General features: G+C 41.0%; 1 protein-coding gene across 4 annotated transcripts in view; it reads right to left on the bottom strand.

The window, feature by feature from the left end:
• The window catches only part of UBE2F (ubiquitin conjugating enzyme E2 F (putative)), an 82,306-nt gene that overhangs the window by 36,094 nt on the left and 24,503 nt on the right, over positions 1 to 21,709 (bottom strand). For all 4 annotated transcript variants that reach the window (XM_080632041.1, XM_080632042.1, XM_080632040.1 and 1 more), the window contains exons 6-7: positions 14,313 to 14,383; positions 8,179 to 8,236 (exon numbers count right to left, since the gene is read on the bottom strand). In XM_080632041.1, coding sequence (XP_080488167.1) covers positions 8,179 to 8,236; positions 14,313 to 14,383 — 129 coding nt within the window. The remainder of the gene's footprint in view (positions 1 to 8,178; positions 8,237 to 14,312; positions 14,384 to 21,709) is intronic.

Here is a 21,709-nt window from a genome sequence, read left to right as displayed (position 1 = left end):
TTCATCCAGCTCTGGAGTCCTCAGCACAGGAAAGACACGGACCTGTTGGAAAGGGTCCAGAGAAGGGCCACAGAAATGTTCAGAGGGCTGGAGCACCTCTGCTATGGAGACAGGCTGAAGAGTTGGGGTTGTTCAGCCTGGAGAAGAGAATACTCCAGGGAGACCTTGTTGCGGCCTTTCAATTCTTAAAAGGGCCTATAAGAAAGATGATGAGAGATGATGGTTTTAAACTGAAAGAGGGGAGATTCAGACTGGATGTGAGACAAAAATTCTTTACAATGAGGTTGGTAGAACACTGGCACAGGTTGCCCATAGAGGTGTGGATGCCCCATTCCTGGAGGCATTCAAGGCCAGGCTCGATGTGGCTCTGGGCAACCTGATCTAGTGGAAGGTGTCCCTGCTCATTGCAGAGGAATGGACTAGATAAGCTGTGGAAGACACTTCCAACCCAAACCATTCTGTGACTAACTGCCTGTCTGTAACCACTAGAGTGTAACTGGCCACACAAAACTTATCACTGGTCCAAAGGGTTAAAAACCCCACTATGTTTACATGCCAGAAAGAGTAGGCAGTTTTGAGCTTACAAAAAACCTGCTCCCTCCTAAACCGTCTTTTTCCAAATAAAATGCTCTTTCACATTTCCTCTCCCATTCCTCTCCAATCTTGCATGTAACACTGCTCCAGTATCCTGCAAAATTCCTGCAGCAGGTAAAACACCATCTCCATCTGGAGTAAGATGATGAAGAGATCAGCTTTTTTGAATCAACCACAAAGGCCATGTCAATTCTCATGTGCCTGCAATTCCTGCTCATGCTTCCCACCCAAACACAACAGTAGCTTACTTAAAGGCATTTGGGCAATTTAAATGGCATGAACTGCTCCAGTTAGCAAACACAAAAAAGGAGGAAGGCTGGAAAACGTTTTCTTCTGTGCTCAAATATACTAGTGGGAAGAAACCAGGAACAATTCCAGTCTTCCTCTCCCAGAGACCAAGACAGTTGTGAATTGCCAAGTATGCAGGAGCACTTGTCTAAAATCCTTTACTTTTGTCACTGACTCCTTGACATTTGTCCCCAAGGTTACTTCAGAGCAAGGATATAATCGTTTACAAATTGTTCCCTGGGGAATTCTGTGACAGCTTCTTAATGAACTATACTCCAGCACTGGGAACACTAAAGCATCGCCCCCTGGAGACCAGTCTACTGAGCTGATTAAAGCTGACACAAACTGCACATTCAAGGAATCAACAATTTGGTGAAAACAAGCAGGGTTTAAATTAGACCTACTAAGGTACCACACTGTTCCACTGAGTCACTCTTTAAAAACACGTTAGTAATAACAGCTACTGTATTTAAAACAAAGATTTGCCAGAAGCTATTCAAAAGAAAAAGAAGGTGCTTGTAAACCTTTTATGAAGCAGAGGTTATGACAATACATTGATTTAAGTACTTTCACCAGCCTAGGCATTTCTGGAGTAGGGAATAAATCTCTTCTTACAAAACTGATAAAGCTAATTTATAAAATCAAAATACAACACAATATATCCTTGCAGAAAACTTTCCTGAAGCTTATTTTAACAAAATCAGAATACTGTCACACCCACATGGAAGATTGTATTCAGTGGCTTATATACTGCGTCTGAAGGTGGTTTTGTCTGCTGCTTACTCAACTTATAGAGGTGGAGAAGAACAGCAAAGGAATTAAAGCAGTGACAATGGACATTTTTAAGTACTTTAGAGAGCAAAGGCATCAAAGAAATGTAAGTCTTTTGCACCGCACTTTTCTTTAGATGACTTCCTTTACAGAAGGAGGCTTGAACCATCAAAACGTACCTTGTAGTAAAGCTGTGCCTCCTGCAACACCTAAAACACCCATATAATTGTGATTGAGGACATTCAGAAACCCAGCTGACTGCAACAACTACATCTCCCTCACAACTTGGTTGAGGCTCAATTCACACAGGCCCCCCCCCCCCCAGTGCCTAGAGCCACAGTGAGTGCCCCAGCCCTCATGGGTGAGAAGTGCCCCAAGGCCAGGCTCCGGTTGGGTTCAGAGGGGCAATGCTATTTTTGAAGCAGGATCTCTGCCTGTCCCCACTGTCCATGGGATCAGAACAGTTGTGCTGTGTGAGAACTAAACTGCTGGATAATGTCAGGCCAGGTGTTCTGCTGCAAATGCATATCATGTGGGGTCCAGCACCAGGCAGGGACATAGAGATGTGGACCAACAAAGAGAACACCACCCTCCAAACCATACCAAAAAGAAGGCTTTGAATCCCTGGGAACTCCTAATACACCCTTAAGTACTACATACATTTTGGCAAAAGACATAGGGTCCGTCTCCCCCTTGAGATCACACACACCATTTCTCAGGGGCTCAGTTTCATACCCTTGGTGATCATGACAAAGAAGATCTCAGGATATGGCTGTAAAATTCATGTAAGATCAAGAAACGCCTTGCTAGCTATCCTTCGCTTCCTAGTAACTTCTCCTCCTGTGCTGTATTAGCTGGCATTTGCGCTCTTTGCCACTGCCATGAAGCCTTCAGCTTTGCTCTTTCAGTGACTTTCTCCTTCTCACTTTACTAGTATGGGAGACAACCATAATCCATTCAGGAAGGCAGCTTTTACAAGCACATGCTTTGACATTTCTACATACAATAAAGACCCATTCCAAAATTGGATTTGAATAAATCAATAGCAGAACAATGTTACCATAATGCTGGCTGAGGAAAAAAAGTATCAGCAGTAGAATTAATGAGAACGACATAGAACATACAGGTTTACTTTCCCTTCATCCTGAAGACAGTGACAGTTATTGTTTGAAATACTCCTCTGCACTAATTACCTATAGTTTTGACAACAGACATCAAGCATTCATTAAGATGATGGATGAAAGTGCTTATACTGAAGCTTTTAGAACTACTCAGGTTTATGCTTAAACATTGAGATAAAGGTAACTGCAAAAATTAAGTCTGGACCCTCTGATTTAATTCTCCAAGAGACTACGGTTTGACATTTGCATGATTTCAAAGAAAGTAATTTTACTGCCTGAAGACAACAGCAAACAAGGCATATTTTCTCTAGTAGTATTAAATACTAACTAAACATCAAGCCTCTTATGGGTAAAATCCAAATAGCACTAGTTTACTGTAAATGAGAATTATTTTTAGATTAGATAACCTAATAGCACAGGTATTTCTTAACCTAGTATCTGAAGCTATGGGAAAGGAATTCCTAACAAAAAATTGTTTTCCTATAGGTGGGTATAAATAGCTTTCTGCATAGCCGTAAGTTTAAAACTATCTCAATGCTTGCCATTCCTGCCCGTCTCTCCTGACAGCAGTAACACAAAAATGATAAAAGCCAGCTTTTTAAAACAGCTCAGTGAAGAACTGAAACACATCTACACCTCAGCAGTAAACACGACAATCCTACAGAAAATAGAGCTCTAAGGACCTGAGACCAACTGTAGCTCTATCAGAACAGGGTTACAAAAAAAAAAAGACCAAATACTCCTTGTGAACATTTATCACACATTTTTAGTACTGGTTTTAACTCCAGAGGCAGCCAGCAGGGCTGCACAAATGTGCTTTTTTCTTTGATTGTTTTTATGGTTCCTAAATCAGTCACTGACTGATTTCCAGTTGTAGTTTGTCAGACGTAACTGCAGAAGAAACGGTTTGACTTTTAGAACCAATTAGGCAATCACAATACACAGACCCTCTTCTGCCGTTACTTTTTAAGACCAATCACCCAAGCGTGTTTTATAGCAAAGTGCAAACAAGCATTTGAGAGGAAGCTGATGAATACTAAGGAGGCCTCTCTTACCCAGGCAGATGATACTCATGGCAAATAAGGTACAAGGACATGCATGCTGAGGACTAACAGGAGCTACTGAAGCACTTTTGAGTTTGCAATTGGAATTATTGAGGGGGAAGAAGCAGAGAATCAGAGCAACAGCAACAGAGCTATTTCACACTAGGTACTTAAAAGCTGGTATCTCCAGCGACAAAAATCTGAGAACGTAACAGAATTAAATCCATCTGTTTGCTTTCTGCCTGGAGAACTTCAATTTTGACCATCAAAGCTAAAAGTAGTAGAAAAGCAAGTTCAGACAGCCTGAGCAGAGGCCCCAGATAACTTCAACAGTCTTCAGCTTTACGCATACTGTTTTAGAAGGGAAAGAAATATGCAATAAAATGATGCAGAACATAAGACTGAAAGGTAAATAAGCTCCTGTTAATAAGCTTATTTACTTATTAATAAGTAAATAAGTTAATAAAAAATAAATAATAAGTAAATAAGTTAATAAAAAAGTTAATAAGCTTATTTACTTATTTAAATAAGCAGTAAATAAGCTTATTTACTGAAAGGTAAATAAGCTCCTGTTGCTAACTCATAGCTAGCTATGAGTAAAGATTACATAAAGTTCAGTTAGAAAGCATTGCACCAGTTTTCACATAACCTGTGGACCAAAGTGCTACCAGAAATTACCTAAGCATTTAGGACCCTGGAGTATTTCTACAGAGAAAATGTTCACAATCACATAAATTAAAGAATTTTATATAGGTTGTTTAAAAACATTAACCTACCAATGATCTGTTTCAGGATTAAAGCCCAACTTTCTTCATAACCTGATTAAATTCTATCTAACACAGGAATTCAGAGAGAACATATTCTTTACTGCCGTCGCTAGTACACAGGCTGCTCTTCACAGTGGCCCACGGAAATGTGTTCAGCAGCAGGAAGAAGTGGAAAGAAAAGATAACGTCCAACACTTAGTAACTTAAAGAGAATTCAATCATGGATGAGATGACATTGAGTCCAACAAAATGCCAGTAAGCAAAACTGAATTAGCTTTTTTTTTTCCTACCCCTTAAGAATTCTCTATACTGTTGAAAAAAATTTTAACAGATAATTTTTACAGAGTATTTACAAGATTTTAACTTTTATTTCAGAAAGTTAAAAGGCATAATTTAAAAGCCTCTTCAAGTTTCTACCCATTTGATATTAAATAAAGTGGTAAAAAGGTCACAGCAGTTTATTTTGCAGGTACGACCTCTGCTGCATAGAATATGGATACAGAAGACGAGACAATCCAGAACTTCTCAAACATTAGCTTTTTAAAAGGTGAAACACCTAGCATGAATGCATGCAATAGCATACAGCAGAGCTGGTTTGCGCACATGGCTTTAAGCTTTTGTGTTATCTATTTGAATGATTTTATTAAAGCACTCAGAATAGCTGCATTAGTAACGCCTGCCAATTTGTCACAGAATACAAGGACAACCCCAATTTCAAATTAAGCATTTCAGCAGCAGTTTAGAGTGTTTTATTGGGCAAGTTTGGGCACTATTCCTCCAGAAAACCAGGCTGCCTTCATATTATTTATGAGTTGAATATGAAATATTGACTTTCAAGTCCATCGCTGGCCAAGACCGGATACTATCCGTAGCGCTATGGCACAAATTCACACCGTAATCCACTTGTGGAGATAAGCAAGTTCTCCAAAGCATGGTGTTCAATAAATGATGGAAACAAAGGTTTCAGGAAGGCTGGAGTACCGGGTGCAGGTAGTGTGTTAAGAGAGAAAAGTAACCTGAGTCACATCTCAAGGCTTTTGTTTGCCACCTACTACAGTTATTAATGCACACTTGACAAGAAACTTGCCTGCGTGGCCATACTGTTGATAAGCCAGCACAATTCTATATTTTCCATCTCAGCAGCACATGTAGCCTGGAATCTAAGCACCTGGACACTAATCAAGCTTCAAAACACATAGGAATGCATGCATGAAGCTGGTGGCAACCAGCCAAAGACCTGGAACAGCACCTGATGGACTGGCCATCAGGAACCCTGGCTTTGACCGAGACTCACCTTTCCCATATTCAAGAGTCCTTTCAAAGAGCACACTTGGAATGGATGAAGAACATCTTCAACAAAGAACAGACCACCTCAGACACCAGTTACCATCTAATTACAGTTTGTATCCCCAGCAAAAACACTATTTGGGGAACAGTGCTTGCAGCTTACCAACATCCCCAATAGCTATTTCTGCTCTTTTGGGTTTCTTTTGTACTAGAGACACAGTGTAACTATGGCTTTCCTACAGAGGCACAATTTGGAAGTTAGGAGCAACATATTGTACTTACTTTTTTGATGACACCTCAAGTCACATGAAGTGACAACTTGACAAGCAGGAGAACACTTACTGAAACTGTACATTTATTTAAAATGGAGACTCTCAAGACAAAAAAGAAATTAAAACTTTGCAATTTGGGGTGTTTTTGCTTAAAGCTATAAAATCTGAGCTGGCAGCTGTGGTGCTTCAATGCCAATGGGTAAAGAAAAAACCCAAGGGGGATGCTGGATTCCACTTTTTTTCTTTATAAAGTTATTATCTCCTCTTCTCTTGTTGGATGTTTTATTCCAATACCCACAGACTAAGTTCCTAGGTTCTTTTGTTTGGGGTTGTGGAAGTTTTCCCCTTTAAGTTTTTGAAAGTAAAGGTGGTAGCTCAGATTCCCAGATGTTTCATGTATGAAATTAATCATACATAATTAGCAAACTGATAAAAGAATAAAATGGAAGTGAAAATTAATCACATCTTCCATCATCAGTGAGGATAGGAAGTTATGTACACGTAACATCAACAGGTATTCCCACCCATAGTCTTAAGGTGCATCAGTACTTTAATCTCTATCAGAAAGATACAGTGAACAAAGCTAGGAAGGCAGAAAAAAATACATGTACATTCTTGTCCAGTTGCAGTATTGGTGTACTGAATTTCTAATGCCAAAGCTTAAAACTTGTAGTGCAAAAACTTTCTCTGGGAATGAAATACAAGAACAGGAACAGAACTAGTCAACTGAACCACCCACTCAGCGTCTTGATTAAACCTAACATGAAAGCAGAAACATAAGGGGCAAAACAAAATCTTATTAGGTAATAAAATAAAAACAGGTTTAAGAAAACCCACAAACCAACACACACACGGAGCCCACATCACTTTCCAGAAAGTCTTATGCTCATGAAGAGGTTTTACAGATGAAGAAAGTCATAGATCTCATACATAGTGCCAAAAGGGAAATCAAGTATTAGATAAAACTCATGTTCAATTTGCCTTTTGAAAAGAAACAAACACCTGATGTGTACCCTTCAACTACCTAATGCAGCTATTACTCTTTAAGAACTAATTCTGGGAAGCTTCCTGGCATAAGCAAAAGGGAGATTATTGCTGGTCAGTGCTCTGCAACGCTCTTCTGGCAGGAAGGTCATGTAACAGTAAATGGACAACTGACTGCATCCTGCAGCAAGACAAGAGCAGTCACTGCACTGAATGAAGCACATGTTCTTTGTGACCATCTCCTCAAGAGTACTTCATATAAGAACCATGAGTGAATTTGTTGACTCTGCCCAGCTCTGGTGGGACCAATCTCTGAAGTCATTCTGCAATCACACAGGCACAACTACCAGCAGGCCACATTTCACTTGTATTTTAGTGACTTGGGTAAAATGACATTGCAGGCAAGGTTAAAGGGCAGTTAGCTCTCTACTGGAGTGACTAAACTAGCCAAGAGCGTCCTGCTCTATGCAATACCTAAGTGCAGATGTGCTGTTCCCTGCTTTGAACACTAGGGATGAAACAGTATTCCAGACAGAGCAGTAACTACACTCTTGATTCTGTTCCACATGGCATTTCTCCCAAATGCAACTTTCACATTTCCAGCTCCCAGAGGAACCTAAGGGGATAGGGGAGGGGGAGGAATCATCAAATCATTTCAGTTGGAAAAGACCTGTAAGAGAATTTTTAGGAGTATCTGTACAATGGGAATTACAAGGCTTACGAATTACTGTTACTCCTGCTCATGTCATGCTCTCGCATTTGTCACCTGGGTAAAAAAAAGGAGACCATCCTTACTGAGCATGGTTCTCAGAGTCACCTGCAAACCCTGTTATCAGTCAAAGCAGTATGTGTGCAGCTATGCTAAAACTAGCAAACATTTCTGTAATCAGTTAGCACTGTACTTGTTTCAGTATTGCCACCAACACTCGTTGAAAGACAAAACCCTCAGCTGTTTCTAGAGCAAAGCGCATTATCTGTCTCTTTCCAAGTCCATTAAAGTATTTTATAAGATACATCTAGTTTGATGTATGCATCTAAAAGGAAACGGTACCTTTAATGTTCTAGTTGGAGCCCAACCAGTGCCATCAATTGAATGTTCTCTCAATAAACTGGAAAAAAAAAAAGACACATGTATTATACAGTGCAACTTCTACATAAACAACCATTGTCAGAAATCTTTTCAGAAAACATTAAAAACTTAGGGAGAAGCTGCAACACAAGAATTACCTCTTGTGCTCTATCTACATACTGGGATTTTAAAGTACAAGAACTGTTATGTCTTCTTCGAATTACATTCCACATAGCGCCATTACAGACCTTGTGTAGAAATTTTACATGACCTGCATAGTATGCTACATACTTAGTCCAGTGAAGTTGTTGACCTATTTACAAGTTGAAATCATTGAGGTGTATTTAGTTGGTTAGGCATTACTGGACCTTTCAGGTCAAACATCAGCAATTATGGGAAGTAAAAATATTGGAGATCAGAGCACAACTGAGAAATAAACTGAAGTCTTGCTCATGTTTGTGAAAGCAAAAGTAATAATCTGAATTACAAAGTCTGGAAAACTCTTGGAAGCATCTTTTCCTAACCACCTCTTCCTCTGTTCCTAAGTTATCTAAGCCAGAAAACTCATACAGCAAAGTAGGAAAGCACAAAAAATTCATTATCGGCAGCAGCTTCTACTATTGAAGTAATAGGTTTAAAGTGCAATAGTCTTAAACTATTAGGCTTTACCAACTTGTAGGATATAACATGTATTAAGTCATTTTTAAATTACAGTAGATGACAGGACCATACAGCCTCTCTCTCTAGTTATTAATTGGATATGCCTAGTTTTTAATCCAAGGAAATAAGCATTAGTCCTTTCACAATGTAGAGAGGCTAGGAATAGGATGATCATATTGAACAAGATCTTGACTGTGCTGCTCATCTTATTTCTGTGCCTTGGAATAGATGAAATATGCCACTACCACTAGTGAAGCTCAAAGCTAATTTCAAGAACGTGAAAAGTAACATCTTGTGGCAGTGGTATTTGTGGTATTTGTACACATTACAAAAGTGAAAGCAAAAATGCTGCTGAACCCTAACCTGGCAAGAGACAGGATTTTCAGGTTTTGAGCAAGTAGAGACTTCTTAGCTTGCTTTCTGTCTGCTCCTCATCAAATTGTGCTGCAGTACTCCCCTTTGCCTCTCCGTATACCTCACTGTGATCTTAGAAGTGAGGAGTAAGTTAACACACACAATAAAAAGATGAAAATCTCCACTGATGGAGCTCAAGGTGCCTGAGCACAACAGCTAAGCCTCATTCACCCTCCCCACCTCCCACAGCCTCAGAGCTCTCTCGGCATATCTCCAGCAGCCAGGAATTGAGAGGAGACACTCACACTTCTCAGAGCTCTGGCAGAAAAGCAACAAAGATATGCAAACCTAATACTTCTCATGTGCTGATGCATTTTTAGAGCAGCATCCTCCTTCTCCCTAAAGATTGAGAATGATCATTAAGCCTCTCTTTAAAACCCTTCCCCAGCACAGGGTGTCTAGAGAAACTGCATCTTGTGCTCTCCATGGGGGTGACCTAGATATAACTGCCAGACAGTTCTGAGGTCTGTCTGAATGGTGACCTGCTCTCAGAGCATCATACACACCGCAGAATGAAGGCTAGATGAATAGAAATATACAAACCACATTACAAACTAGTCTGGTAGATGAACAAGCATCTGCATATAGCTTCTGCTGAAAGACCTATGATCAACGGGTCCTACTACCAGAGAGGACCTGGGCTACTAGGAAGTTCTCAAATGGCACAACCAGCAGAGTTTCTCACCCACTCAGTGCTTCAAGAGGCTGCCTTTGACAACCTGCATCATACACCACAAAAGTCACTTGCTCCACCAAAATTTCAAGACACCTGATGGGCAGGAAAACCTGTTTACTTGAAGTGACTATTCTAAAATTGCCAAGGCTTTGCTGTCTCACACAACAGGAGCACCGGAAAGCTCACCTAGTACTATTTAGGTTGAATAAACATTCCAAAGCTTCCCTTGTGATGCTTGCGAATTAATTTGCAGAAGTAAAGACAGGGATAAACCAACTGTGCAACTTCTGCAGCATTTCAAACTACTAAAGCTGGTGAGCAAGTGTATGCAATGGAGCTGGTAAGGGGTCTGGAGCATAGGTGTGATGAGGAACAGCTGAGGAAACTGGGGGTGCTTAGTCTGGAGAAGAGAAGGCTCAGGAGGACCTTATTGCTCTCTACAGCTACCTGAAAGGAGATTGTAGTGAGGTGGAGGTTGGTCTCTTCTCCCAGGTAACAAGCAATAAGACAAGATGTAATGGCCTCAAGCTGCACCAGGGGAGGTTCAGACTAGATATTAGGAACAGTTCCTTCACCAAGGGGGTGCTCAGGCATCGGAACAGGCTGCCCAGGGCAGTGCTGGTGTCACCATCCCTGGAAGAGTTCACAAACCGTGTAGATGTGGCTCTCAGTGCCATGGGTTATTGGTGGCCTTGGCAGTGCTGGGGAACGGTTGGACTGGATGAGCTTAAAGGGCTTTTCCAACCTGGTTGATGCTACAATTCTATGCCTTGAAGCAGAAGCAGCAGGGCTGACAGGAGAGTGAGCGCTGTGGCATGAGCAGGAGATTGTCAAGGTGGCGAAGAACAGGGAAGAACAGTACAACACTATTTCCATTTGCTTTGTCTTCAGCAGCAGAACCTGAGAAAAGTCGAGTGTGTCCTCAGCCACTGGGGGCCTAGAACTCATAACTGCACCTTAACATCAGCTGTTTGTATCTAAGGAGATCTCCCAGATTGATTTCAAATCTTGTATTCGAGTTCCAGTGGGAAGACTGCAAAAATCACTACTTTTGAAGCTATAGTAACCAAACCAGCCGCTGATGTGACCAGCCAGCTCCTCACCTTGGATTTCCACAAATAACTTCTCATTCTGTGAGCAATTCCTATATTGAGAGGTGGGCTGATGCCAACCTCATTAAGTTCAACCAAGCCAAGTGCAAGGTCCTACACCTGGGTCAGGGCAATCCTGGGCACAGCTACAGGTTGGGCAGAGACTCAGAGCAGTCCTGCAGAGAAGGACTTGGGGGTGTTGATGGATGAGAAACTGAACATGAGCCGGCTGCGGCATGTGCTTGCAGCCCAGAAACCAACTGCGTCCTAGGCTGCATCAAAACAAGTGTGACCAGCAGGTTGAAGGAGGTGATCCTGCCCCTCTGCTCTTGTGAGACCTCACTTGGAGCATTGTGTGCAGTTCTGGTGTCCTCAACGTAAGAAGGACATGGAACTGTTGGAGCAGGTCCAGAGGAGGCCATGATGATGATAAGGGGATGGAGCACCACCTGTATGAAGACAGGCTGAGAAAGCTGGGGCTGTTCAGCCTGGAAAAGAGAAGCTGCATTGAGACTTCATGGCAGCCTTCCAGTATCTGAAGAGGGCCTCTTCATTAGGGAGAGAGACACTTCATTAGGGACTGTAGCAATAGGACAAGGGATAACAGGTTAAAACTTAAACAGGGAAGTTTACATTAGATATAAGAAAGAACTTCTTTACTGAGAGGGTGGTGAGGCACTAGAGCAGGGTGCCCAAGGAAGCTGCAAATGCTCCATCCCTGGCAGTGTTCAAGTCCAGGTGGGATATAGTCTTGGGTGGTATCCCTGCCCATGGCAGGGGAGTTGGAACTAGATTATCTTAAGGTCTTTTCCAACCCCAACTATTCTATGATTCTATGAAACTAGATGATACAATTAATCAGTCTTCAAACACTTCTCCATTCAGCAGCCTTTAATATTACATCATGAAGCAACCAAACTTTAGCTAGCAACATTTACTGCTGAAAAAGACACATCTGACAACACTGACCACCTCACCATGTGGCAGAAAAGCAGGGAGATTTGAGTGATTGAACTGTTCTAAAAACTTAGCAGTCAAGGAGAAAAAAAAAACAACAACCCACCTCAGGCAGAAACCACGTCAATAGGAGTTAAAAAATAAACCACTGACATGCATTACACACTGTCAAAAGTGTAGTCAACTGGTCTATGTAGTATGCAAGAATATTCTTTCTAGGTATCCCGATGCTTTTCATCCACATGTGGGTATTGCCTCCACTGCACAAGTATGGTCCAGTGTGACCACAATGCATAAAGCACAGAGAAGCAACACTTTTCCTTCCCAAAACTATTACACTGGACCACAAGTTTAACAATTAGGTATGTTTTAATTCAGGGATGACTACTGAACCAGCACATACCACGGTGTGAGGTAAGTTCAGCAAAGAGATAGGTAGGAAAAATACCAATGAGGATTTTTTTTCTGCTTTTAAAAATAACTGAAGCTATTTTAATGTAAAGACTCTTGTGTAAGTTGATTGCAGGTACTATATAGAGAGAGCATGTTCCATTATAACAGGCATAAAGCAACCAAAGTTATTTTAGTTTTCCCAACTAAATGGTAAGACATTTCAGAGGTTTGAGATGCTAAAGTATTTGACAATCAAATAAAGCTGACATTTCAGTGCAAATGCTGAAGAATTACTTCAGCAAAACTATGATGTTCCAACACTACATTCATCTTTAATGATTAAAACTGTTTAAAGACAAGAAACAGTGACATATGCTCAAGAATGTGAGGCTTTATTTAACCCCAGAAGATGCTGCCCTGTAGTCAGAGGTTAAACTGTTAGGTGTCATTTGGTGTACAGTATTTCTTGTTCTGATTCGAAGCAGCTCACTTACTCATTCTTTTACTTGTGCTATTAGACTCAGATCTCCTAAGCTTTCTCCACTGACTAAACCACAAGGACTTAGGTGGAATTTAAACTGTAAATCAGTCTCCCTACTGTCAAATGACAAGGAACTGAAAAACACTACAGAATTGCTAAAAGTAGCAATACATATTTGCCAAACTCGCTTCTTGTACCACCAGCTCCAAATAACTGTGGACAACCAGATTTTTACGTAGTTTCAGAGGATTTAGTATGTTTTTCCAGTGCTTTTAAATCGTTCAGTCCCCAGGGAAGGTAAGGTCTATGGACATCAGCCCTCACTGCCTATAATCCTGCCACAGTCTGGCACTAGTGAGCATCACGAACATACTACAGCTTCCTCAGGCTGGTTTCTAACACTCTGTTGACAGGAGCTTCTTAGAAGCACGGAGCAGACCACTATGGCTAAAAGCACTGGTATCAGCCCTCTACCTCTTATGAACTGATGAGCTTGACCTGTCTATGAAGTGACAGATTGCCCAGTGACAATTTAATTTTCACCAGACCTTCAGGACTTTGAACACAGCACTAAAATAATTTTTAAGTATAAGAGAAAAATTTAGCTTTTTATTAGGCACTAATTTACTACGTATGGTTGTAACTGTTCTGAATTTTCAGAACAGCTTTCAGTCTCACTTATATCCATTGCTTCTGTTTCATCTATTTTCATGTCCCATTAACTTGAGAGATGACAGTCATGCTTCTCACTCCTGTTTCTGCTTGGTTTCTGGCCAATTTCACCAGCAAGTACTCAGGATGAAACACGGAAATTACAACATTTCAGAAACTGATTTTAAAGAGGAAACGTTTATGATTTACGAAACATTTACTGAAACATCACAATTTATGTTGCTGGGATAAGCACCCAGCAACATAAGCCTCTCCCTTCAGTGAAGCTTTTGGGCTTCCTACCTTGACATACACTGTCCCAACTCTGTGTGGTTCTAACTGGTGCATGTGTCCTACTAGTGTTAAACATTAAAATAAATGGTAAATATAGAATAATTACTGTCAAAGTTTAAGGGACCTTTTTCCTTCCTTTTTGAAATATGAATCATTTTCAAGCACGTAACACATTCAGGCATTAAACAAGTAAAGCCTTAAGCCCTCTCAGAGCATAAGAACTATTCATTTATGTGGGAAGGAAACACAGTTCAGCTTTGTTTAGACTGGAGTTTACATTTTCACCCCAACTAGAAGAGAATAGTAAGTCTGAACCTGAAAAGCCAGGTTCTTCATGGTCTCTAATGACAGCAAGAACAATACTTGCAGTAGGTATCAAAGTTCTTAAGGGTCAGATTTGCAGGATCTGTTGAAAAACATACTGGCATGCAAATTACAAACAAACACTTTCTCACACAGATAAATCTCCAAGGCTAAAAATACAGAATGCTTTTACTACCTTAAGCAGATTTCTCCTGTCTCTGTAATGTTCGGATGCCAGATTCTTGTCAAGCATTTTACCTTTGGAGGCTGACAGGAAAGAAAACAAATTACAATGTTATCCCTTCAAATAAAACTGTCACAAATCATAGAACTGAAAGAGGCAAACATCTGATATTCACAGCCTAATTTTGTATGTTAGAAGACACTGATGACAACCTATGGGAGTTACACCAGCTTTATCCCCCCTTCTAGCTACTCTTCAAAAAAGCTGGGCTGGTATCAGGCTTTTTCAAAGAGAAACTTAACTTTACAGAAAGCCAAGAAAACTTACTCTCTTCACCTGGCTCCTTCAGGGGAAAGAAAACATTCCAGGTCATTCAGTTTCTTAACACTGGATGTTAAGTTCTTAACACTTAACATCCAGTGTTAAGAAACTGAATGACCCCTAATTTGAATGAGCCTTAGGATGTTAAGTGTTAAGAACTTAACATCCTAAGGCTCATTCAAATTAGGGGTCTGTAAACCAGCAGAGGATGCAGTGGTAATAACAGCTTCTTTTAAATGCAGACCTTCCTGTTGGCAACTGAATAGGAAGTATTACAAGAAGCATCAAGAAGGTGCATCATATCTGAACTTAAGACACTAACAGAAAAAGCCATCAAACTTATTTTCAGACAAGATCACTAGATTTCTGAATTCCATATGGTATCTGAAATACAGATTCTTAAAATACAGTCTCATTTGCTCTAGTTTTGTGAAGTAAATAGTGGGTCATAAAACTTCCAGTAGCTTAGCAACAGCATGCTGTTCCATCTCTGCTCTCCAAAGTACAATTTGCAGCTTTCAATCAAGCAGGTGATTTCTTATAGGAAGTATACTGGAATACATCAGCACAGACCAGTACCTTTTATCACTTCAATTAAATCACATATTATACATGGAGCTATTTTCCTCCACTGATTCCCAGGAAATCTTCAGTCGAGACAAAACAGCTTCCTAAGCTGTATTTGAATGCCAGAATGATGCGTTGTGATTTATTACTTTGTTCTCAACTTCCCCCAATCATCTTTTTAGTAACATTTTTTTTTTTTTAACTAAGACTCCTTGGCAAAAAAAAAAAGAAAAAGAATCTGCATGGCACTGAGCTACCGATAGCATTTCTTTTAGTCTGGCACTAAAAGAAGAAACACACATCACCACAACGAATTTACAACATACAATGCAGACGTTGACTTTCTCCACTCTTATTTCACGTTTGTGCAGCAACTCAAGGGACACTTGGGACTGCCCCAATACTGGATCATGGCACTACTGAAAATGAAGTGGTATGCAGAAAATAGTCTCAAACATTTTACAAATGTTTTTTTGTAAATCAAATCAAGATGACTTCAAAACACATGTTCTTAGAAGTTATCTAACAGCACAGCTTTTCATTAGCTACACCTTCACACTATTTTGAAGGATAATGTCTAGTTCTCAAGGAAGGGGAAGCAGCAGCATTTATTCCATACCAGTAGATCAAGATAAAAGAGGAAATTTCCACTGTATGCACCTTCAAACAGTGAATGCATCAACGAGCAGGGAAAAAGTAAGCTTTATACAAACTAAGTAAGGACATGAATCTCTTGGAGCAAGTCCAGAGGAGGCCATGGAGATGCTGTGAGGTCTGGAGCAGCTCTGCTCTGGAGACAGAACTGAAAGACCTGCGCTTGTTCAGCCTGGAGAACAGAAGGCTCCAGGGAGACCTTAAAGCAGCTCCCAGTGCCTAAAGGGGCTACAGGAAATCTAGAGAGGGGCTTTGGACAAGGGTCTGTAGGGACAGGCCAAGGGGAATGGCTTGAACCTGCCAGAACAGGGCAGACTGAGATGAGCTCTTAGGCAGAAGCTCTTCCCTGTGAGGGTGCTGAGGCGCTGGCACAGGGTGCCCAGAGGAGCTGTGGCTGCCCCATCCCTGGCAGTGTTCAAGGCCAGGTTGGACACAGGGGCTTGGAGCAAGCTGCTCCAGTGGAAGGTGTCCCTGCCCGTGGCAGGGGTTGGAGCTGGAGGAGCTTTAAGGTCCCTGCAAACCATTTTCTGATTCTACGCTTCTACGAGACTCTGATAAATCTTAAAATCCCAAATTCTGAGTGAATTAACTGGTCTCATTTTTTTTATCATGGAAACAAATGAATTTCCTTATCCTTTCAAAGTGCTTTTCGTTGCTAAAAATCAGAAAAAAACCTAGTTCTGACAGTGAAACAGTTTTCTCTTTTTCCTGTTACTCAAAGAGGACAACTGCAGTACTATCATGAAATTTCTTTTCAGACAAAACTTCTTCTTCAAGTTTGCTTCAAGTTATCTTCGAGTCTTCTTTAAACCAAATTCACACAGGATTTCCTTCAGCTGGTGTTTCACTTGAATACATCCAGCCTGCTCCAGGTCATACACATGAAGCTTTGCACAACAAAGCTTACAAAACCCATTTCATCTCTCAAACTCTTCCTTTACCTCAGATACTGGTCATATACTCAGTCATATAGTCATATACTATACTCAGACACAGGTATATCCAGGCTTCACTGGGGTCACAACACAGAATGGATTCATTTTTTCTCCCTTTCTAAGCAGCCACTTACCTTTTAGTATCTCTCATTAGTTTTGATAGTGAAAAATATCTTTCACATCCATTCCCAGTCTACTTCAACATATTAGTGAACATAAATTGTACAGGAAAGCATTACAAGCGTTTGAGAACTAGACATACACTGACTTCAGTTTTGGTGGAAGTTTTGCAGAACAAGCTTCAGAAGTGTCCTACAACTATGACTCCATTTTTTTCTTTACTGTTTCTTACAGATGTAACACCCCAAAAGAGGCACTAACAGGAATGCACATTTCAGGGACCAAGCTACAAGCTAACCAAGGCATTTTTTGCCACTCTCCCCTACCAGTTCCTTGAAGAGCTTCTCGGGACCAGCTGAAACTGACTGCCAAACACAGCTAAGCATGTAGTAGAGAGACACAAGTCAAGGAAAATGAGGCCATGCTACTCTTTGAGCTTTTGATGGACTTGATTAGCCAGCTCAAATAGAGGAAAAAGAGCTGGCTTACAGCAGAGCAGTGGGTCTTGACACAAGAACTGTCCCTGTTATGCACTCCAGGTCCCTTAGCTTCCTTGCAGTGCCTCAAAAGTTCCAGGCAGAGGCATGATGGAGCTCGAGCCCAATTCCCATTCCATCAGTTCCAAAAAAAGACTTAAAAGTATGGTCACCAAAGAGCTTGATGGAGGCCTCTTAACTGTAACATCTGATCGTTCAGGAATCAAATCCCTTTGGATTGCTTGCTGTTTACACAACTATCATATTAGCCAGAAAAAGGGCCAAGATAGCAGCTCTGCTGTTAAAACTCCTGGCAACTGACCACTGCCTGAAGCACCTCAAGACATAAAAATATCAGTAAACTGGAGAGTCTCTAAGGCTGTCACTCTTACAACATGGTACATCAAAGCCATGGGAGCTGCAAACAAGCCCTGACTTGCTGTGGCAGGCAGCTTAGTTTTATGTGAACATTAAACCAGATTTGTACTATTCATCAGGTTCCTTAAAGCACCAAGTCCCTAGTGTTGTAGCATTCATTATTTCATCAGCTGCAACTCAAGGCAGAAAAAGAGTTTGTTTCTGAAAAAAAAAAAAAAAAAATCAATCCCTTGGTCACTGGATTTATTTCATTATTATTATTATTATTATTATTATTCTTTAACATTTGCTCCCATCTCCCACTGACCTCTATTTCCAGGCAGCTGCTCAACTGAAAAAGCAGTGCTTTGGGAACAGATACTGTGGACACAGAGGTCAGCCAACAACACTTGGTGCTAAAGGCATTTGCTGTATACAGCATTAAATGTTTTGCTTGCTGTTTCACAGCTTCCTATCTTTATGGACAGCAACATTCCCAGCAGGCTTTATAAGTACAAACACTAACAAACTCCTGTTGGATTTACAGAAAAGCTCATGGATGTGCAGCCTAACAAGTATAATACTTTAAATGCCAACTGACAGGTTTACCAACAGATTTTAATACTTCTAATGGCATGGTGGGTTTGAGAACACACTACAGAATTAGCTAACCCTGCTCCAGTTTTCTTCTCATGGTCCCCCTGCAACATCTGTATCAATACCAGTTGCTTTCTGTTCTGACACAATATCCTACCACCATCAAAGAAAACAGTCCACAGGCTATCTGGTAAATAATATATTAAATTGTTAAAGAAGCCCTTCCTTCACTGTTACGCCTGTTAATGATATAAAGAACAGCACATTTAGAAAGTATGCAATGTATTAAGGGCCCTTTCATGCATGTATGGATATGCAAGCAGAAATCAGCCAGGAATCAATGAGGAATCAGTGGGGTGACAAATTACTGCTAGCACTGTAGCACAAATCTACCCGAACCATCCTCATGCCTCCAACACCTGATTAAAAATACGAACTCTTTCCAGTTCTCAAGCTCAGACGCTTCTAAAACAATCCACCTCTCCAACAGTCTAAGTAGGCTCACTTAATTATGGATATAGTGCAAGAACCATTATTACATCTTTTGCCTTACAGATAATTATAATAAACTTTCCTAATCTTTAGTATAGCAGCTCAGTGTACAGAAGTCTGATTAAGCCTTAACCAGCTGAACACACTCTGTTCACAGGCAAGAAGCAGCACTTCACAGCAGTGCTTGCTCCAAAGCATCTCTCCTACATTTTATGCTCTTGAATCTTTGCTCTAAGGAAGTTTATAGCCCAGGTACCAAACACTGGTGTACATCCTAGTCAGTCATAAAAGCCCAAGGATACATTACTTCTCTGTATTCACAGACCCACTACTTTCCAAACAAGCCTCCCATACTTTTATTCCCTGGGCAGAATAATAAATACATCACGGCTGCAGTCCACAACACAAAGTCTTCCTCTTTTGTTATATATTCTTACACTTTTCCACTACATCACCATTCTAAACATCCACTTCTTTCCCAAGTACAGAAGCAGAATGCTTGCCTATGAGGAAAGAAGGGCAAAGAGAATTCTCCTCCAGAGGAGCACCAAGCATATAGGATTTTGGCAGCAGAATGCTACAGAAATTAAAGGATGCTTTATATAAACTATACTTTAAATTATGCATTTTATAGCTGTTCAGCCTGGAAAAGAGAAGGCTGCGTGGAGACCTCAGAGCAGCCTTCCAGTATCTGAAGGGGGCCTATAGGGATGTTGGGGAGGGACTCTTCATCAGGGACTGTAGTGACAGGACAAGGGGTAACGGGTTCAAACTTAAACAGGGGAAGTTTAGATTGGATCTAAGGAGGAAATTCTTTACTGTGAGGGTGGTGAGGCACTGGAATGGGTTGCCCAGGGCAGCTGTGAATGCTCCATCCCTGGCGATGTTCAAGGCCAGGTTGGATGAGGCCTTGGGTGGCATGGCTTAAAGTGTGGGGTGTCCCTGCCCATGGCAGGGGGGTTGGAGCTAGATGATCTTAAGGTCCTTTCCAACCCTGACTATTCTATGATTCTATGGTTTTTACTGCAGGCTAAAAAGATTAGCTAGAAAACGGATGCAGACTCTGAAGCAGGGCTATGACAACTTGCCAGTCTCGTCTGGTCTTTTTTACTCCCAATACAAACACACTCAGCACTACTGCAAAGAGCTGGATGCAGATGTGCAATATCCCAACCTTGCTTATGGGCTGGTCTGAACAGCTCTATTAAGAACACTGCCATCACTTTTCAGTCTTCTGCCTGGTAGAAAACAAACTACGGCCTCAGCATAATTATCTCATTATTTGTTAACATATACTTTTTCATTTATAACCAAACCGTAATCCAACTTTCAACCTAAATTACACACAGGCAAACTTTTTATTTTTGCATTAAAAACCATAATTACCATTTGCTGTAGAATTTCTGAGCAGAGAACTGTAACGACCAGAAGATTTTTTAATTATAGCAATTGAGAATCAAAAAAATCCAGATTCAAATTAACATTCAGCTCTGCTGTTAACATATCACACTTTCCAGCAGCAGGGTTGTTTAGGTAAACACCTTCAACACAAAACTTTAAGAAATTATAATGAGTATCTATTGTGTATATTCCCCTGTGCCCAACATTGCCACAGTGGTTAAACTGCTATTACTGAAAATGACAGCAAAGAACATGAAAGGGTTTCTCCCTTTATACTGATGGCCATGTTTCTCAGGTATGTGACGGAACAATTTAGTCAAGTTAGAGCAAGGATGTAGTTAATCAGCCTTAAACAACCACCTCTGTATTTATAGTGTGACAAGTGTGGGTGGCCTGTATTATAGTGTGAAATGCTTTGGTGATGTTAAGGGGAACTTAAAAGCACAACCCAAACCATACAATGTAAACGCTAACACAACTACCTGTACTGAGAGAAGTGTATAAATAATGACAGCCAGTATCCCAAACACTTTAAAACCAAACCAAAACAAAACCCAAACAGCTTGAGCAGATAATCCTTGACCAATACTACTATGAAAGGAGAGTGAAATTCAAAGCTGCTTCAGAAATGCTGCTGCTCTTTGCATGCATGAGCTTTTTACAAGCTATAGTGCATGACCCATAGAATGCCAGACTGGCTTGGGTTGGAAGGGACCTTAAAGTTCATCCAGTTCCAATCCCCTGCCATGGGCAGGGACACCTTCCACTACAGCAGGGTGCTCCAAGCCCCTGTGTCCAACCTGGCCTTGAACACTGCCAGGGATGGGGCAGTCACAGCTCCTCTGGGCACCCTGTGCCAGCGCCTCAGCACCCTCACAGGGAAGAGCTTCTGCCTAAGAGCTCATCTCAGTCTCCCCTGTTCTGGCAGGTTAAAGCCATTCCCCCTTGTCCCATCCCTAAAGGCCCCTGTCAAAAATATGTATTCATAGACTATAAAAGAGCATTAGGAAACTTATGAAGGCATCTTCTGTAATGAAAACTTAGGTCCTCTGCTTTTAGAAACATAACCTTTCTACTCTGCTAGCAGTCTTAATGAGCCATTCTCCAAGTTCAGTCTGGGAATACAAGCAATTAAATTTCAGACCACTGCACCTCCTTCTCACTTGTATATGAACAATATAAACAGGGGAAGTTTAGATTGGATCTAAGGAAGAAATTCTTTACTGAGAGGGTGGTGAGGCACTGGAATGGGTTGCCCAGGGAGGTTGTGAATGCTCCATCCTTGGTGGTGTTCAAGGCCAGGTTGGACAGAGCCTTGGGTGCCATGGTTTAGTGTGAGGTGTCCCTGGCCATGGCAGGGGGGTTGGAACTGGATGATCTTAAGGTCCTTTCCAACCCTAACTACCCTATGATTCTACCCTATGATTCTACCCTATGATTCTACCCTATGATTCTACCCTATGATTCTACCCTATGATTCTACCCTATG

The sequence above is a fragment of the Psittacula echo genome (assembly GCF_963264785.1).
Source record: "Psittacula echo genome assembly, chromosome: 20".
NCBI lineage: Eukaryota > Metazoa > Chordata > Aves > Psittaciformes > Psittacidae > Psittacula > Psittacula echo.
The sequence above is the reverse complement of the archived record's forward strand: the minus strand, read 5'-3'. Positions and strand labels throughout refer to the sequence as shown.